Source organism: Passer domesticus, chromosome 10 (genome assembly GCF_036417665.1).
Source record: "Passer domesticus isolate bPasDom1 chromosome 10, bPasDom1.hap1, whole genome shotgun sequence".
In the NCBI taxonomy this organism is placed as follows: domain Eukaryota; kingdom Metazoa; phylum Chordata; class Aves; order Passeriformes; family Passeridae; genus Passer; species Passer domesticus.
In genome coordinates this window covers 33,854,319-33,872,184 of record NC_087483.1, presented here as the reverse complement: position 1 = coordinate 33,872,184, position 17,866 = coordinate 33,854,319, and the positions used below count along the sequence as shown (strand labels likewise).

At 44.0% G+C, this 17,866-nt stretch overlaps 1 protein-coding gene across 11 annotated transcripts in view; it reads right to left on the bottom strand.

Moving 5' to 3' along the window:
• Window positions 1-17,866, bottom strand: part of KALRN (kalirin RhoGEF kinase) — a 473,084-nt gene that overhangs the window by 50,526 nt on the left and 404,692 nt on the right. For 7 of the 11 annotated variants that reach the window (XR_010369452.1, XM_064435043.1, XM_064435042.1 and 4 more), the window contains 4 exons: window positions 6,071-6,354; window positions 5,210-5,314; window positions 1,745-1,840; window positions 11-141 (listed from right to left, as the gene is read on the bottom strand). Coding sequence is in view for 10 of the 11 variants with exons in the window: in XM_064435043.1 (XP_064291113.1) it covers window positions 11-141; window positions 1,745-1,840; window positions 5,210-5,314; window positions 6,071-6,354 (616 nt within the window). In the remaining variant the exon portion in view is untranslated. Of the gene's footprint in view, window positions 1-10; window positions 142-1,744; window positions 1,841-5,209; window positions 5,315-6,070; window positions 6,355-14,489; window positions 15,892-17,866 lie in introns of those variants that run through there. The other 4 variants (XM_064435040.1, XM_064435045.1, XM_064435046.1 and 1 more) reach the window with 4 other exon arrangements.

Below are 17,866 nucleotides of genomic sequence, written 5' to 3'. Positions count from 1 at the left end.
CATAACTTACATCCTTCCTCTCATTGCTTTGGCTTTTTGTTCCTCTTCAAGGTTTCGTGGGGGAGTTGAAGGCGTCATTCCTTCATTTAAGCAGCCAGTGGCATCTTTTAAGCCTCCTCGGTAAGATCCTCCTTCGAGGGTCTAAAAAAACCCCAAAGAACAACAGAATAAACATTCTCCTTGAACTTCAGCATCAGTGTTCAAATCACTTCTGCAACCAACACTACAAAGTATTCAGAAATACTCTCCTGCAGAATTTCATAAAACACAGCCAAACTAGTTTTAGGTTGATGTAGGACCCCACAAAAAAAGCCTTAAAGCGGAGTTGTCATCCTCTTGTTAGAAGGTGGAAAAAGATGTTCCAGTAGATCTGAGAAAAAAAACTTCTTCCAAGTTATTTCAAATCAACCTGGAAATATCCTGATGTCTCAATCATGACCATTGTTAGGCTACATGTGGTTAAAAGCTCCTCTGCCAAAAGCTGAATGGGGGATTCTTGTAGTAAAATAAAACACAAAATGGAAATAGATGGACACATAGTAAGGTTCCACAATTATTAATGTTTGCCCCAAATTCCTTGAAATTAGTTGTAATAGTCTAATAGACTGCATGTGGAGGAGAGAAAATAAAGTATCATCAAAAAATATGTCTGACTGGATTAATGAAATACTTTTCAGTGTGTTAGTCCCTCAATGGAATAAAACTATTTAAAGTGAATTTTCTGGGAATAGCCTTCTTGGTTTCCCATGCCACAAAGAGCTCCTTTACGAGTCACGCCTTATCAAGCACTCTGTGACTGACTCTCTTCATGTACCAACATCTCAAACTGAGAAAATACCAAAGTCTTCTCAAATGATTCACTAGGTAAAGATGCTTCCTCAGAATTGCAGTAATTTAATGATCACTGTGGGGAGTTTTAGATTTTTTTTTACTCTCTTCATCATTCCAGTAGATGTAAGGACATGAACCTTTGTAGGCTCATCATATCCCTGCTTGTTAATTATGTTAAATTTATTCAGAGAAAGCATTTAGCTAATTTTAGAGGTCCTGGGACATGTAGAAAAAGGTGTAGCTTTGATATTAACATTTTTGAACTGCACTGGGAAAACTTAAAAGGAGCCAAGATATGAGACAGGATTTACTCCTTGTCCACCAGACATGGGGATCAGACAGTGAGAACACACGACATGATAATTTTTGAACAAATTAATCCCACAGCATTTTTATTGCTTATTCCACTCCCTGCAAGAAAGAGTTGACAAGGCAGATTAAAAGTGACACATGAATCCTTGTAAAATTAAAGCACAGCTGTGATACTTCAAGCAGTTCTACTCTTTAGAGAGTCTTTTCATCAAAACCAGAACACCAAACAAATTCACGCTGGGTAGTAAAACCCCTGTGCCTCAGAACACGCTTTCAAACAAACAAAACATCCCACTGTGTAAAATATTTGAATACTAACAAGACCCCAGAAATTGTACAGTAGAGTAGCTCGTGCTCTGCAAAGCCCACTGCAGAAGTAACTTTTGACTGTGCAGTGCAGAGCTTCTGTGAGATGTAGGCTTCATCCCACAGGGGAGCAAAATATTGGACACTACTGAGAAGCAGAGCACACAGGGTTAATAAAAGCAGAGCAGATGAAGGTAGAAAGCAAGGAAACCAGAACAAGAGGTAACCTTTAAAGCCCTTCCTTAGAGTCACACTGGGCCTGTTGTGTACACGGTTTTCACAACACTAAACTTACCAGCTTAGTTTTGACCAACTTTTCTATTGCACTGACAAGATCCGCAGCAGTTGGGACATCGGAGGAGCTCTGTCGAGCAGCTAGCAAAGAAGAGGACTGCAAGACACCAGGTGGCAAAGGAAAAGCAAGTTAGCAGGATGAGAAGGGAGAAAGAAACCAGGCGGTCAGTGAAGAAGCTTCTGAGACAGGAGAAGGAACGTGGAAGGGGAGCTGGGGGGTGAGAGGGACACATGCAGGTCAGGTGAGTGAGTGTTGCTGTGTCAGACAAGCATGGAATTGCCATCCACTTCTGGCTGCACATCTCCCTGCAGCAGCTCCAGGACTGGAACCAGGGAACAGCATCAAAGAAGTGAAGCTCATTTACAAACAGGTTACAATTCTCTTAAAGTTGGTTCCTCCTTCTAAGGCCATCTACAGTCTTACAGGCTCCAGAAAATTGATTTTCTTACTGCAAATGTAAGAAATTATCCCCTCTCCCATACATACATATTTGATAAAAGCAGTTAAGCAGAAAGTACACATGGCATTTCAGGCAGGGGGGAACAAATTGGGTGGGGAACAAATCATCCCTCATCTTTCCTCACAGATCAATTGCAACTTCAAATCCACTTAGGATGACATCTCCCACTCATGCAACTTCAGTCATCTAAAACTCTTCTGTCCCCTCTCTGCAACCACTGGAGACAAAACACCCCTACACGTCTCACCTCTCCTGAGCACCTGGCACAGGAGGGCAGAAAAACTCTGTTTAAGTTTTTTGCTCTACAGTGGCAAAATCACCCCTTGATTGCTGTCCTAAGAAACCTCAGTCTGAACACCCAAACCCACTTGGTAGCTATGGGAATTGGGATTTATTAGCTCACCTGCGTATACATTTCTTCTGAAGGCAACACAAGCACTGACTAAAACTACAAGCCTTTAGACAATCTCTTTTTGTTGTCAGGCTGACACAGACTAAAGCATGGCTAAATTTTTATAAATTATGAAAAAGCTTATTCATCCCACAGCTGCTTAATGAAAGTATTGTGGAGGGCAGCTATTCAGTGAAGTCACTGTGCAGGTGCCAGCGAACACCCATCTGAGATTAAACAGGGCTGGGGAGTGAGATGGGAAAATGGGATGGCAGGAATTAGGCAGCCGGCCACCCTTTTTCAGCAGCCCTTTGGGGAGGCTACTCCTGTTGAGTAGCCCAGGAGAAGGGAAAAAAAAAAAAAAGCAAAGGAGATTAATCCTAACCAGAAGCCTTGTGACAGAACAGAAACATGAACACACTGCTATTCATCAGGACCTCTTTCACAAATAATACACCTAATCAACAGCTCTAATTGCAACAACAACAAAAACTACAGGTAATCAGGCTGGTAATTGAGGAATTAGGCTGGCAATGCAGGAATCTCATACTAATGTAAAAACTCAACCTGCCTGTTTCACCTGCAATGCAGACAGATGTGTCTAGGAAAAAAAAAAAAAAAAAGACTAAAAATAAGGACTTTGAAGAGATACTGGACAAATACATTGATGATAACTGCCAAACATAGCCATTTGGGCCAGAGGAGCCCAATTTTTGGAGGCACTAAACAGCTGTTGCTGTCACTTATTTTAACAGAAATTGCTCAATATCTCTGAAAAGTAAATAACTGCAGGATTCTGAAGGAAGCATGAAAATATTTGCTGCCTACAAGAATTTCAGGGTTAAATAAAACTTCTGTGATTGAAAATAGTCTGCTTTGAGTGGGGAAAATAGAAATAGGGTATTTCTATTCATCAAAAATCAAATTATGAATTTCTAATATGAAAATATCTTGCAATTTGTCTTTATGAGAGCCTCCAGGAGCAGAGGGGCACAATTACTGCTGCCTGGCAGATGGACTCAGGGAAAAGTGTCACCTCCCATAGCTGCAGACATTTCCCACCTACCACAGCTACTGCCCCACACTGCTGCTGGGCCAGCCTAAGCCCATGCCTGTAAGCACAGAGGGAGGACATGAGCAGGACGCTGTGCTCAAATTAATGCCATTAAAAAGTTTTCAGCTCCAGCACGGCTCAAACATTGCTAATATGGTGCTTCTGTGCCAGGAAATTCAGGACCCTATGGGCTTAAGCTTTTTACCCCTCTGAGAAAAGGTTGAATAGAGCAAGAAAAACACGAGGGAAAAAGGGGTTTCAGATGCATCTTGCTCTATTTAATCTTCTATTTTAGGAATGGATGAAGAAAAAGGATGCCAAAACACTCTGTAAAGCTCAGACATCTGAAGCAGAAAACAGCCTAGTTCCACGACATTTATGCTGTCAGAAACATATTTAAGAAATACTGAAATCACATGGCATGTTGGACACCAAAAACAGTGACCCGAGCTGCAGCACTTCTGTTTTTCTTTAAAAACAAAACCAAAATAAAATCATCTCCCCAACACCAAAAAGCAAACGAAGCCCCAAACATTTAGCTAAACACCATGGGGAACAAGCCAGGAGCAATTGTGCTGGGCATGGATCCACCAGGGCTCTGCTCTGCCGACCTTTCGCCTCTGCCCCTCGCCAGACAGCCATGAGCACACAGAGCACTCCGAGGGCAGGAGTCCACAGCTCCAGCTGCTTCCTTCTGCTCCTGCTGCCACCACAATGTCATAACATTTCCTGACAGATTAGCAGCAAGCCCCCAAATCCTTTACTCCATCACTCTGCTCCTTGAGTCCCAGAAATATTTACATCCTCCTCTCTCTGTATTTCCAAACTTCTGCTTGAACCTTCCCCAAGAACATTCTGGGTTGTTTTGGTTTTTCTTTCCTGACAATTTATTAATCTCCCCTATCCTTGCCTCTTTGCCTGCAGCAATTACAATCAGAGGACAGCAACACAGAAGTGGCAGTGCTAAAAACAGATGCCAGCAGGAAGGCAGGAAACTGAAAAACAGGAGGATGGTTTTCTACAAGGGAGATGACAGCACCAGGAAAGGGTGGGGGCACATGTACAGACAGGACGGGCTGTGAATGCAAACCACTGTCTCAGCCATGTTCACAGGTTCTCATCCTGAGTCCAACACAGGACTCTGCAAGCCACCTGCAGGGCCAGTTATCACAGCAAATCCTGATTTAATGTCAGAGAACTACCACCACCACCATGGTGCCATCAAACACCATTTCCACTGCTACAGGCAGACACCAGCAGCACTTCTCAAACAGACGTAGCAAACACACATTATCAATCTGAAGAGAGTTTCTGCCCACACACAGCACGGGCACACCATCAGCCTGCCATGAAATGGGATGCCAGGGCTAAACTGCTTATCTAGCACTGTTTGTAAATTCACTTGGAGAAAGGTATTAGATTATGATTTGTACACAGGAGACCAACTTATAACCACAAGTCTAGGCCCTTGATACCAGAAGACCACTACGAAACCACTGTGATATAGCTATGCAAGAAATGCACTCAAACACAAAAATTATATAGTAAGGGAGGCCTTACCATATCATCTTGGGTTGGATCATTGTCAAAAATCTTCATGGGAGGAGGAAGAGGTGTGTGAGACTCTTCATCTGGTTCATCTTCTCCCCAACCCTTCTTGCTCTTCTGAAGAAAAGTTAAATAAATTAGAAACAAGGACACGATTCTTTTCTCTTTTCAGTTCAATATTGTGCTGGATGGAGGGAATTGCAGGTAATGGAAGAGAAGCAGTAAAGACATAAGGTTTTGCTGGTTAATCCTGGTGCATTCTAAGGCTTACAGTTTATAGGTCATTCATACAGCTAAGGCAGCTACATCTGTCTGTTTTTCATTTAAATAAAAATGGTTTGATGTACAGTTTTTAAAACGTGTTCCTCTTATTTTTGTTCAGTTAGTACCTTCTGCATTTTTGGCTTTTAATTCCTCATTCACTTTATCAGGAAAGTGCCGTTCTGTGGAGAACACGTCTGCAGAAAAACTGCAGGTACAGCTACATAGCAGATTTAACAGAGACATGGCTATTTCTTGGAGTATTTTCTCTCATTAAGGAATTACACTGCCATGGTAGCATAAAGGTGATATGAACCTCAGCAGAAAGTGATAACAGCTGCTCAAGATAACTTCATTTTTGTCCATGGCAGCTTTCTAATAGGCTATTAAAAACTTAATCAAAGGACAATAATATATGCAAACTGTGAAGCACTATTCCTTATATATTCCATTGCTCTTTGGATGATAAAGCTGTTTGCAACAATACAATTTTATGTATGATTCGCTGTTCCCTCCAGACCCTAAGGGAACTGCATTTACTCAAGCATGACTCACACCCCATGGAGGAGACGGTACTTCCCATAACGAACACCAAGAAACACCAGCACACACCTCATCTGCGCTGTCTCCTTGAGGAGTGGTTTCATCTCCAGTCTTTGGTGAGCCAAGGTCAAAGCTCTTCCTGCCATCTCGCACCTTCTTCTGTTTCTTGATGTGGCTCTCGGTCTTCCCGCTGTTCAGGCGGCGCACGGGACTGGTCAACCATTTCTTCAGGGTGTTGGTGGAGCGCTTGGGGCCCGGAGAGCTCTGGATGGAGTTGAGGGATGGCTGAGGCTGTAAGTTGGCCACCGAGTCAGACTTGCCCCCGTTGTCGTTGGCAGAGACCGAGTACGCGTCTGCAAGGAAACGGCGCAGGTGAGAGCTCATCCCAGCAGCCCTCTGCTCCTGTGGCACCGAGCACAGAGCACAGCCTGCCTTGGGGAAAGGCTTCCTGACCTATGGACTTTATGCAAACTTTATTGCACACCACAGAGAGGAATATGCCCTGCAATGGGCATTTCCCACAATCTCACACACCTCTCTCATTTCCTACCACACTATCTGTCCTTATGAAAGATCACAGACAGCAGGGCTTTTTATAAGGCAGGGTTTTATTCAGGTTTTTTTTTTTTTTTATGGAAGCCTGATTTCCATGCTAAGTGCTGAATTTCTCAGCTTCTTCCCACAATTTCATTGTGAATTGCTAGGAAGAAAATAAGCACAAAAAGGAGACCTACTACAGGAGACCTGACAGCCACCAACACATTGTCAGGTTCCATAATTGTTTCTCAGCTGTTTCCCGACCCCAATGATATGATTTACTTAGACTACTTATTAACTTTGAAGCACCTTAAAATTATCTCCTTTGCCTCTGAAAGCAATCTGTCAGAAGAGTTCACAAATTCGCTAGAACTAAGAAAATGGAATGAACAATTACAAAAGATGACAAACTGTTCAAACCAAAGGAAACTCTCAATAAGGTTTAAAATTAAAAAATAGGTTCATTATATGGAAGCAGGAGATTCTGCTGAACTGCATCCAACCTCAGTTACTGATACACATGTTCAGACTGGCACCTTAGAAAGGGCTGCAACCTTCCTTACTCCAAATGCAACAGACCACAGATGTGCCAATGTCAGTAAAGCTTTAAAACCAAAACAAACAAATTGCTCAAAGATTTCCCAATTGCCCTTAAGGAATAAGTGCCCTGCTTTTAACTTTCTGAAATCACGTTAAGGCAACTCCCTCCCCTCCCTATCAGGGTCTGAGATGTTTAATCCCATACAGTTTAAGATTTTTTTACAAAATTCAGACACTGTCACACTCCTACAAGAAACATCTCTGGCTGTACATCAGAGAAGAGCCAACTGATGTGATCAAACATTTTTACATTGTTATCTCTGAATCTTTTATCTGTCCCAGCAGAAACCAAAAACCTAAGTTACAACACATGAAAATAGACTGCTGCATCCAGATATTCTCAGTTCAGTAATAAATACCACTAGAGATGCTGGGTTGTACACCTGCTGAGGGAGAGCTACTCTTGCAGAGAACCATTACCTCTATTGTTTTAGAAGCCAGCTCCTGCTACCTGCATGAAGAGATCATATCCCCTCTGGGCAGAGCTGCTGCTTGCAGCTATCTGGGCACGGAGCAGAGATTGCATCCTGCCTTGTCTGCCAGCTTGCACAATGCAGACCGTGAGACTCAGAATGTTTTATAGCCATACACAGCATCAATCAGAAGTTGAACCAGTAAGTTATTACATACCTGAGATCAAAGGTTAAATTTTAGAATATACAGAAATAATTTTAACAAGCTAGAGAAAGTCAAAGTTAATTTCCCATACAAGAAGAAAATCTCAATCATCTGTTTTTTGACAAAAGGAGTGAGGGCAAGAGGAACTGAGAGGAGAACAGATTCCAGGTGGAGCTGATCCCAGGTGGAGCTGCTGGGGATTTTCTGGCATTCCTCTGTAAGGGCAAAGTAGCAGTCTTATCTCCAAAAGGCCTGGGTTAAGCCAGCTCCTGCTGATGTTATTTCATGTACGCGAAGTAGCGCTAAATCAACGAGTGACAGCTAACGTTTGTCAGGGGCCGGCTTATCTTCCACTCAATAGGCTTTGGATAGCTCTCCCTGGCAGGCTCCATGTGATGCTCTGTGAGTTATCAGTGTGCCTTGCGTCAGCAAATGCAGGGTTTCACCATGGTGGGTTTGATTTTCCAAGTGCCCTCGTGCCCCTGGCAGCACCGAAAGCCCCACAGGGGGTTGGGGAAGCTGGAGGGCTCTTGGCCAAGGGGCTTTGGTGCCCATGCTCCAACTGCTGCTGCAGAAGGATTGACTTTGGGAATTCCTGCAGCAAAGGGAGCTGGGCTGCAGTCAGAAGGAGAAGCTGTAAGTGATTGTTCTATGGGGCTGCCACTCCCAGGATGATTTTGGGCGAGCAGAAGTATCACAGACTCACTGCCTTTGCTGGGACTGGGCTCAGTGGGAGGTAGAGGAGAACCAAGGATGAGCTGATCTCACCACATCTCAGGTGATGTACAGAGAAGTTTTTACTACACCTTGTAAGTAACACAGTCCAAATCCCACCGCCAGTCCACAGCACTTTGCCAATTTAACTTTTGGTAAGGGAAGGGAGACTGATGAAGCCTGAGAAAACCCCAAGAGTTTGTTACTCACGTGCCAAGCCTATCCCAGCTCAGCAGGCTCAAGGCAGGGCCAAGTCCAGGAACCATGATGCCTGTGAAGGGAGGGGGACCTCTCTTCCCAGCAGGAAACACCCCAGGTTTTACCAGCAGGGTCAGGCTCCAGGCTTGTTGCCTCCCTCTCCTTTGCCCAGCAGCACAGCCACAGCTGGGGCACCCCTCGTGCCATGGCACTCTTTGCTCAGCTGTCTTGGGGAAGTGATGGTCAGTAATCCTTCACTGCCAGGAAGGCAGCACGTGGGCAGAACCAGTCCTAGTCCCAAGCTGGCCCACAGCCCACCCTGCCTGCTTGTCATAACTCTGAGACCCAGAGCCAGGAACCCTCTGCAGACTGAACATCGGAGTTTCAGAGCCACCAGCCATAACAAAAGCCAACCCACAGGTTTCCAGAGGGAGGCTGTTAACACTATCCAATGATCCCACCTGAAATAGGCTCTGGATTTTCCTGCTCAAGGTCATGCCTTTGGTGATGAAAAAGGCTGTTTACCAAAGGGTTACTGCATGCTGGTCATGCCATGCAACCCTGTCAGATATGAAGTCCCCTTCTTTCTCCTTGTTTGCTGAAGTGCCCTGGCTGAGCACGGTAAGGCATCTGGGACAGAGCCCACACTTTGCCTGGCCCATGCAACCAAGACTGGAAACATAGCCTTATTTTGCCTGGAAAGGCAGTCTCTGCTGGCTGGGGAACAGGCAGGGAGGTGGGAGAGAAAGGCTGGCATGAATTTCCCTTCTCCCCAGCCACCATAAGAGCCCTTCAATGCTGGGTGACTTATCTCTACACTGGTACAAACCATTTCCATCTCACCATCCAAATTCCCATGGCTACAAACGTGCCTTATCCAAAAGCCACACTGAGAATCCACACACAATATTCATAACCTTTTTTTTCTTTTTCAAAGGAACTGCAAATTTGGATATGTTTGGAATTTGCCAGCCCTGCTGAGAATGATCTCCTTTGCACATAAAGCAGGTCACACCAACATGGTTGCAGAGGCAGGACTGGAGCTGAAGGAAGAGCAGTGCTCACAAAATGAGAGAAAAAAACAAGAAACACAAAAAAATCTGTCAGGAAAGACCTTGCAGACAACTTCCTCAGCCACGTGAGCTTTGCTTCTGCGGCACACATGGCTACAAACACATTAATCATGACACTTGATACTGGCCCGAGCCCCAGACACCAGGTGGATCGAGCGGAAGAGAAGGACACGTTACCGTGCTCTTCTTGCAAAGCACTAGCACATGTGTGCTTTGCAAACTGCATTAGTAGAGCTCTTTGGAGACAGTTTGTTTAAGAAAAAGACAGAGAGCTTTTGGGGAAGATGCAGCAGCTCACTGCGTGATAGCTGAGGCAGCTGCTGCTGCCCGCGAGCACCAGCGGAGCAGTGGCCGTGCCCGCACCGCAGCAGGTCTGCCATGAGGAGCTCTCCTCCCACCAACGTCCCAGGACACACGGCTAAAAAAAGGTATTTGGTGAGGCAAAAAGGGTGTAGGGAGGTCAGCAGACTCGTGTGGCTAGATTGATTTCCTGGCCAAACCATTCATTCAGACAGAAGAAATGATGGTTTCCAACACACTAAGTAAACCTCCAAGAAACTTCTGGCAAGAGGACTGTGAGAGATACTCAGCCAGACCAAAGGGCTTCAACATTCAGAGATTCTGCACCACTGCAGCCATGAAATGTTTGTTATTGTTGGTCAAATGAACAGACATCTGTAAAAGCGCAGCTCTTGTACTTGAAAAATAGAAGGTTCCAGTTCTGTGCAACCTTGGGTGAAAAGAAAAATGAAAATCTCATAGACTTGGTTTTAGAGGCAGAGTAATATTCTCATTTGAGTCAGTAGGAATTCCTGTTGGAACTTAAATACAAGGCATTTTATTTTTACTTCCCTGTTCCCCCAGAGCACAGATGGGAGGGGAGGTTTGTCTGATCAGGCTCAGGCAGCACCAGACTCCTTTGCAGGACCTCACATCTCTAGCAGGGAAAGGAAAAGGCTTCTCAGAGCAACTCAGAAAAAAAAATCACTCTATTTTATACATCATAATGACAGGCCATAAAGGATAGGAAAGAAATATGTGTCCATAACCAGAAGATAATACAGAATATAGCTATAAAAACAGGAGACTAGAGCAGGGCACAGTACTGCTTTAAGTGAGGTGAGTCCTTTTCTGATTTATCTATGGCTCCATTTACATCCCAGAAAAACAGCCTGAGAGAAAAGGATTTTTCCCCAGAAGTTGAAGAAAATGAGTCAGAATGGGAACTCTGAAGTCCTACTAACATGTGCATTTAAATCAACAATTTTTATTTTACAGAGATAATGCCACTTGTGAATGAAAGCCGATAATGACAATCTGATTGATGAACACATAAATCAGCTCTGCTGTGCTAAATAGAGCCCATTTTCCACATTCAGTGGTTTCTGTCACCACTTCTGACAAAGACAGAATTTAATCAGATGTGGGTAAAAGGCTAACTCAGTCTACACTCAAGGAAATTTCCTAAAGAATGGGAATCTCCATCCCAAAAAATCCTGGAAAGCAGGAATCATCTAGACTCATCCTGTGCACAAACAAAGCCTCTGTGCTAGTGTTTCACACTATACAAAAAGAACCATCTAAACCATCAAAATGCACCTTCTCCTGTCCTTTCTAAGAGCTCCTCCATGATCATCCAGGCTGCAGGTTCCAGCTCACAGTTCTTAGCCCCTTGAAGCTTTATACTCTCCCTTGGGAAATGGTGCTTTGAGAGTCCCCTTGGATCTGCACAAGAGATTTGGGACTAAAGCTCTACCTGATGGATGCAAAGAAGGCAGAATGAGGTATGAATACTGCTTCTTTGATCTCCTCTGTGCTTTTGTATTGAATGTCCAAAACATGCTCAGTGAAACATTTTTATTGGCACGAGTCACGGTGGTTACAAAACTTTGTGGCTTAGGCAGATGACAGTACTGGTCCTGGTTTTAGGGTTAGAGCCCATTCTGCCTGTAAAACCTGGCATGGATTTGCAAAAGTTTGGGAGGCAACAACATTTGGATAATACAAAGTCACTTTACAGCTATTCCTTTAGTAAAAAGCACTGGGTGTTAACAGTGAAAATAATTTATCTTACAACTTCTAATGTCAACAGATAAGCTGTCTCCTCAGACACATCCTCTGAAAAAGGCTCTAGTGAAGAATATAAGTGAACACAAGCAAAATTTCAGTGCCCATGTCAGACAAAGAGAGGACAACTGGCTTGAAAAGCCCTTTAGATTAGAAGTACATTAAACTTTCGCAATGGAATTGCAAAATGTGCCCTGGAGACTTCCATCCGCTCCCAGCTCTGCTCAGCAGCTCCACACGTGTCCAACCACAGACCTGCCCTGTGCTCCAGCTCGAGCTAAAAATGAGATGGGACCGTGGAGGAGAGAACTTCACACCAGAGGGTACAGACATGTTCAAACTATGCCACTGAAATCTAAATGCAGGTTTTGTCCAGAGATTCAAATGTTCTCTCTAAATTCATAATCTCCTGGAAATGAGCAAATTGAAAAGGTTCAATTGAATTTTCTGTTTATCATTTGAAGCTTCGAGCAGGAAGTAACATCAAAAGGTACGAATCAATCTGGCAGGGCTCTCACAACTCCACTTACATGGATGAAATTACTTCTGTCCAAACTCAAGAATAACGGTATGGAGTTAAATATTTTATTAAAAAAAGTTTCTAGTCCAATAGAGGAAGCAGCAGATATATTGGACAAACTTTCTGATCACTGTAATGTAAAACCTCAAAATCTGACTTTCTGTTTCATTGCCAAGCATGCAAACATGACTAACTTCCAAAGAACAGGGGAAAAAAAGGACTAGAATCTAAATTATTCACACAACATTTAGAACACACTGTTTTGCTATTGAATAGCTGGCATTTCTTGGAAATATGAAAGAAGAGCTGCTTTGAGATAGAGAATGACCTGCAAAATTCCCTTTAACCACACTGCAAAGCAGGGGATGCTCCAGAAGGATTTTGCGTATGGGTTTTGCCTTTGGGAAACGGTCACCAACCTGTGGGCTTCGATATTCAGCTTTCTGATCATTACTTCAGGTTGAAGCCTAATGTGAGGATAACAAGCACTCACCCAGCTGGGGTGAGTAAACACTGTCACTTGGAGCCACTCATTTCTGTGGCAGGCAGCAGCTTCATCTCCACTCTCGGCAGTCGAGGAGCTGTGCACGCTCTGCCCAAGGGCGCTGCAGAGTGGGACACACCCCCTAGGAGCCTCTCTCTTTCCATTAACTACAGAGGGAGTCCGAGGAAATTATACCCTCAGCTAAATTTAGTTATTGCGAATCCCCTTCCCACATTTGAGTATGTTTCATACCAGGCCGATCTCGCGGCAGGGAATGATTAGCTGAAGTTAAGCATCTGTCAATTCACTTTAATGAGCAATAACTCGTGGCAACCTGCCATTAGCTTCGGTTGAATAGCTTTTATTTTTAGCTGGTGTTGCTCAGATGCAGCTTCTATCCAGCATGTGCTGGGAAAGCTGACATCCCAAAGTAGTCTCCAGGTCTTCGTTGTGCCAGTCGGAGTGTCAGGGCTCAAGAGCTGCAGTTTCTGGAGGTCAGAGAAAAGTCACTGCAGTTCTGGGAAACTTTCAAAGAGTGAGATAAAACCAAAAGCCTGGAGAAACAGCACAGAGGCGCATGGTCCCCAGAGACCTTGCAAGAGAAGTTACTGAAATCCTGAGAGCGTGCTGAATGAGTGAGCTGGGTCTCCAGGGACAGAAACAGCACAAGGGGAAGGCACAGAGAGAGAGAGAGCTGGCTGAAATAAAACATGACTTCAGTGCTGTCCAAGAGTGCCTAGTGAGAGGAACAAATGCACAAGTTCTCTATTGTATCTGCTACTTCATGTGGATCTAGGCTTTTATCAGAGGTGACCACAGCAAGGGCAAGGGGAAAAGAGCAAGATGAGTCCTCAGGTGAATATAGGGCAGGGTCTCGTATCCTCCAGAAAGGAAACCCAGTTTAACTCAGGAGCTGCTGCTGAAGCAGGAGGCTAAACATGAAGGCAGAACACATGTTTGTGCCTCCAAAGAGACCCTCAGGAAAGTGTTCAACTCAGCCCCATGGCACCAAGTGCTTGAAGGGCAGCTGAAACACTCGAGGTCCTTCCCTCTGAGTGTCCTGCTCTGCAATGGATGTCCACAGAACAGCTTAAAACTGTTATGGGCATCTACACCTTCTCCAGCTGGAGGTTTGAGCCTTCTTGTCTCAATGTACCAGCCTAATTCATTCTGCTTCAGAGTCCCATCTGAGCCCCCACATAAGCTGCTGTGAATTCACAATAAAAATAATAAGAGAACAAATATTCAGAGTGAATCCACCAACCTGTTGGTGAGATACTCCTATCCTAAAACACTGTGAGACAGGAGTCAAGGCAGGGCACCAACATACCTTCAGGGGAACCTTGAAGCAACATCTTTTTAGAACACGCTTTTACTGAATAAAAAGGTGTGGAAAAACTCAGAAATAGTGCAGCTGCTCCACAGAGCAGAGTTGGAGGCCAGGTGCAGTATCTGTGAATGACTTGATTTCATTCACCCATCCCTTTGCCTCGAGTTTGTGCCCAGCACAGGTCCCATACCAGCCCCAAGCACAGTGACAGCCAGTCCAACACATCTGCTGGGAGTGCACGTTGGAGCCTTCCTGTAATGCCTCACAGCTGGGTGAGCACATTGCTGAAGTCAAGAGGCACGCATTTCTTTAGCAAAGAAAGGAAATAAAAAGTCAAGACTAACAAGATCCAGAAAGGGCATGCTTTTTTTTTTTTGAACAAATCGACATTTATTTCAATGTAGTGAAACAACTTGTTGAAGCACTTCTCTCAGTTCTACTTTACATTTTGTATTTACACTGTCCTCATTCTCTGACAAAAATAAAATAATCTCCAACCCTGAAGTTTCCAGAATAAGTGTTGCTAGCAGCAAAAATAACAAAGCCCCAAACACAAAGCAAAAATCCCCCTTGATATATTTTGATGGGAGATTTTTGCATGTTCCATAAAAAAAGTTTTAACCCTGAAACTCTATGAAAAGCTCTATGGGATGACAAGGAGGAAAATGTAATGTGTTTGAAGCTGAACGAGAGCAGCATTTGCTGGCCTTTGCAAGTACACTGTTACTTTTAGCATAAGGAACTGTGAAATGCTTAGACACCCACATAGAAGCAGACTTTTAAACTTTGATCAAAGCAGTTCTGCTCTTCTGGGAGCGTAAGGGTACCAGAGTCCGCAAATGCCATCTTTTATCCTGGATGTTGGGCACAAAAACAAACTTTATTACACATGGTTTCCAAGCAGCTGTTAGTAAAACACAAGCCTTATTCTTTTGTCAAGTGTCAAGGGTCAGCTTCATTCAGCAGCTTCCAAATTGAGCTACTGTAAGAATTTTGAAGTAATTACTCAGTTAAATGACATCATTGCTAAGGTCAACTCTGCCTTATACTTGAAGTCAGCAACCTCTGTGACAAGGTGGACCACTTTGCTAAATGGGGGGAGAGGAGGGAAGACAATGATGTTTGCGTATCATATTTAGGTCTCCCTATCTCAAAGGAAGCTGTGGCTATGTACCCAAACAATTCTCCATGAAAACAACAGAAGAGTATCAGTGACAAACTTGGAATTGGAAAAAAAAAAAAAAAAGCAAGAACAGAACCCAAATCTTTTTGGGATAGGAAGAAAAACTGCATGTTGAGAAAGAAGAGATTGGTTATTAAACTTTCCAGGCACACAGAGGGCTCGGAAAGCACAGAAAACAAGCAGAACAAACAAACACAACTGTGTGCATCTTTGCATCAGCTTCTTTTGCCAAATGCAGTAGCTTCCAACATTCAGCAGCTGCCTCTTGCTTTCTAGTGCTGTGGAGTTCTCTTTGGTACTTGGAGGCTGTGAGGAGCTCCAGGCAAAGAGAAAGTCTTTGTCCATTTACCAGCCAATTCCAAAGGCGCTGATCTTGAACAACTTTACTAAGCAAGAGTGACACAGATGTTTAGAAAAGGGGACTTTTCTCTTAGTAAAGTTGTGGTAGGTGCAGTGGAAACCCAAGGCAATCTACATGCTTGTCAATTTGTGCCTAGGTAAGAACAGAGTCCTCCATGAACGTCTCTCATTTGTTCACTCTTAAATTATTCAGGCTCTGACAGCCCCTGAAAAGAAAAGAACGGAACAAGGATAAGTTGCAAGTGGCGCAGGGCAGGAGCGGACACCACGTAACCACCAAGAACAACGGGGTTGGGGTGCTTGACAACAGACACACTGCAGCTGCAGCCTCCAGGGCTGGTGCCCAAAGCAGCTTCCTCCACGCCCTCGTCCTCCAGAAATGCCAGCAGAAAATACAAGCTCACAGCAAAGGTACTGATTGGGATGAATTAAAAGAAGGAATGAATGAAGTCAATGCAAACAGCGGTTTGGAAATAAAACACACAGATAAGAACTGCTGGTGCTTGTGACACTTTGCTCTTTGAACACAGCACAGGGAGATGGCTAAGCAGCTTGGAGACTTTTAACTGCACACTCAAGACTATCGGTTAGGCTTGTGGGAAGCTTTAATTCATTCAGCTTAAGTAGCAAAACCAGAACACCACTTGCTGTCCCATATAACAGGCTCACGCAATCTGCGTCTTGGTTTTTCGTTTGACAGCTCGGCAGGGAGCAGCTCTGTGAGGAAGCTTCCCCGTCATGCCAGTCAACAAGTTTATCAAATTTCAGGTGACAAAGTCACTACTACACTCTAACTGCGTCAGCAAGAAAGATGGACAGGAACTTGAAGTCTCAGAGAGCATCTGCTACATGGGAACAGAGCTCTCTCTCTGCAGCTCCCTGCTGAGGTCTCAGCCCCCTGAAGCTGTGCCAGTGCCTTGACCCAGACACCAGCCTTCCCAGTGAGGCTAGTCCTAAGGAACTGATTGATTGTGACTTCTGAAGGGCCACACAGAGCCCCCCACAGCTTTTAGGGTGCTTACATCATTGCTCCTTACCAGCAGCCTCCTTATGGAAAAAAAAAAATAAATCTACATCCAGCTTTGCTGGATATGTGGAGAGGTGCCCTGCATAAAGTGCTTCACTCCCTTCTGCATCACCGAGTCTCATCACAAACAGCTGTAAAAATGCTCTACCAAGCAACACGCCTAATAAACTTCCATTACAAAAGCCATCTTCTCTATTGCTGGGTGGTTACTTTCTTTTGGCTCCATCTTTCAAAGGAAGCAGGAAAAAGAAACACTTGAACACAACAGCAAGGATTAGTAGCAGAGGCTCTTTGAGTCTACAAAGGCTTTGTCGAACACAGGTGACCTGTTACTGCATCTTAAGATGTCTGATCACAAACATTACCTGCCTGACAGTTTAGTATCTCCAGGACAAGTGACTGCAGGGAATATTCAGCAAGCATCAGCCTTTCAGTGTTTGTCTGGAGCTTGCCTTGCTGTAGGCTTGTCTTAGCCACATTGCCAGATCAAATTTTACAGCAACACAGCTCTGAGCAGCTAGTGCCCTGCCATGAGCAGCCTAGAAAGTATCAGAGAAATTACCCAGGACTGATCAAAGATAAAGTCAACTAAGATGCTGCCCTCTGCTCAGCACCTGCAGCCTGGCAGGAGCTGTGCTCTGCTACTGTGGACCTGAAGTTACTGCTAACGTTCAAAGCATTTGACTCCTTCTTGCCTAAAGCTATGATTCTCCTTCTGCCATCCCAGAAAGAATCCCCGTTGATTAATATTTATTTAATTTCCTAAGGAAATCTATTCATCCTCCACATGCTTCAGCTGAGAGCGATGTTTGAACGTTGTGTTGATCCTCAGAGTTCAAACTGTAGAAGGTACAAAGAATACCAGACTTGAGGCACTTCAATGGTATTCACTGTGAATCATCATTTTACATTGTACCACTCAGACACATTTGGATCTAAAATACATTTGCATTTCTAATGAAAACAGATTACCATTAGTAACTAAAGAATGTCTTAAATCAGAATCCCTAGGCCATAAAAGCTAATTGCACGATGCTAAAACTGGATTTCAAAAATATACATATTATACCCCCTGCAGGATTAATTAGGCAACATCTCTTCAAAAGAGTCCTCAAAAGTGTATTTATTCAGCATGTGGTGAAATTATACTGGTT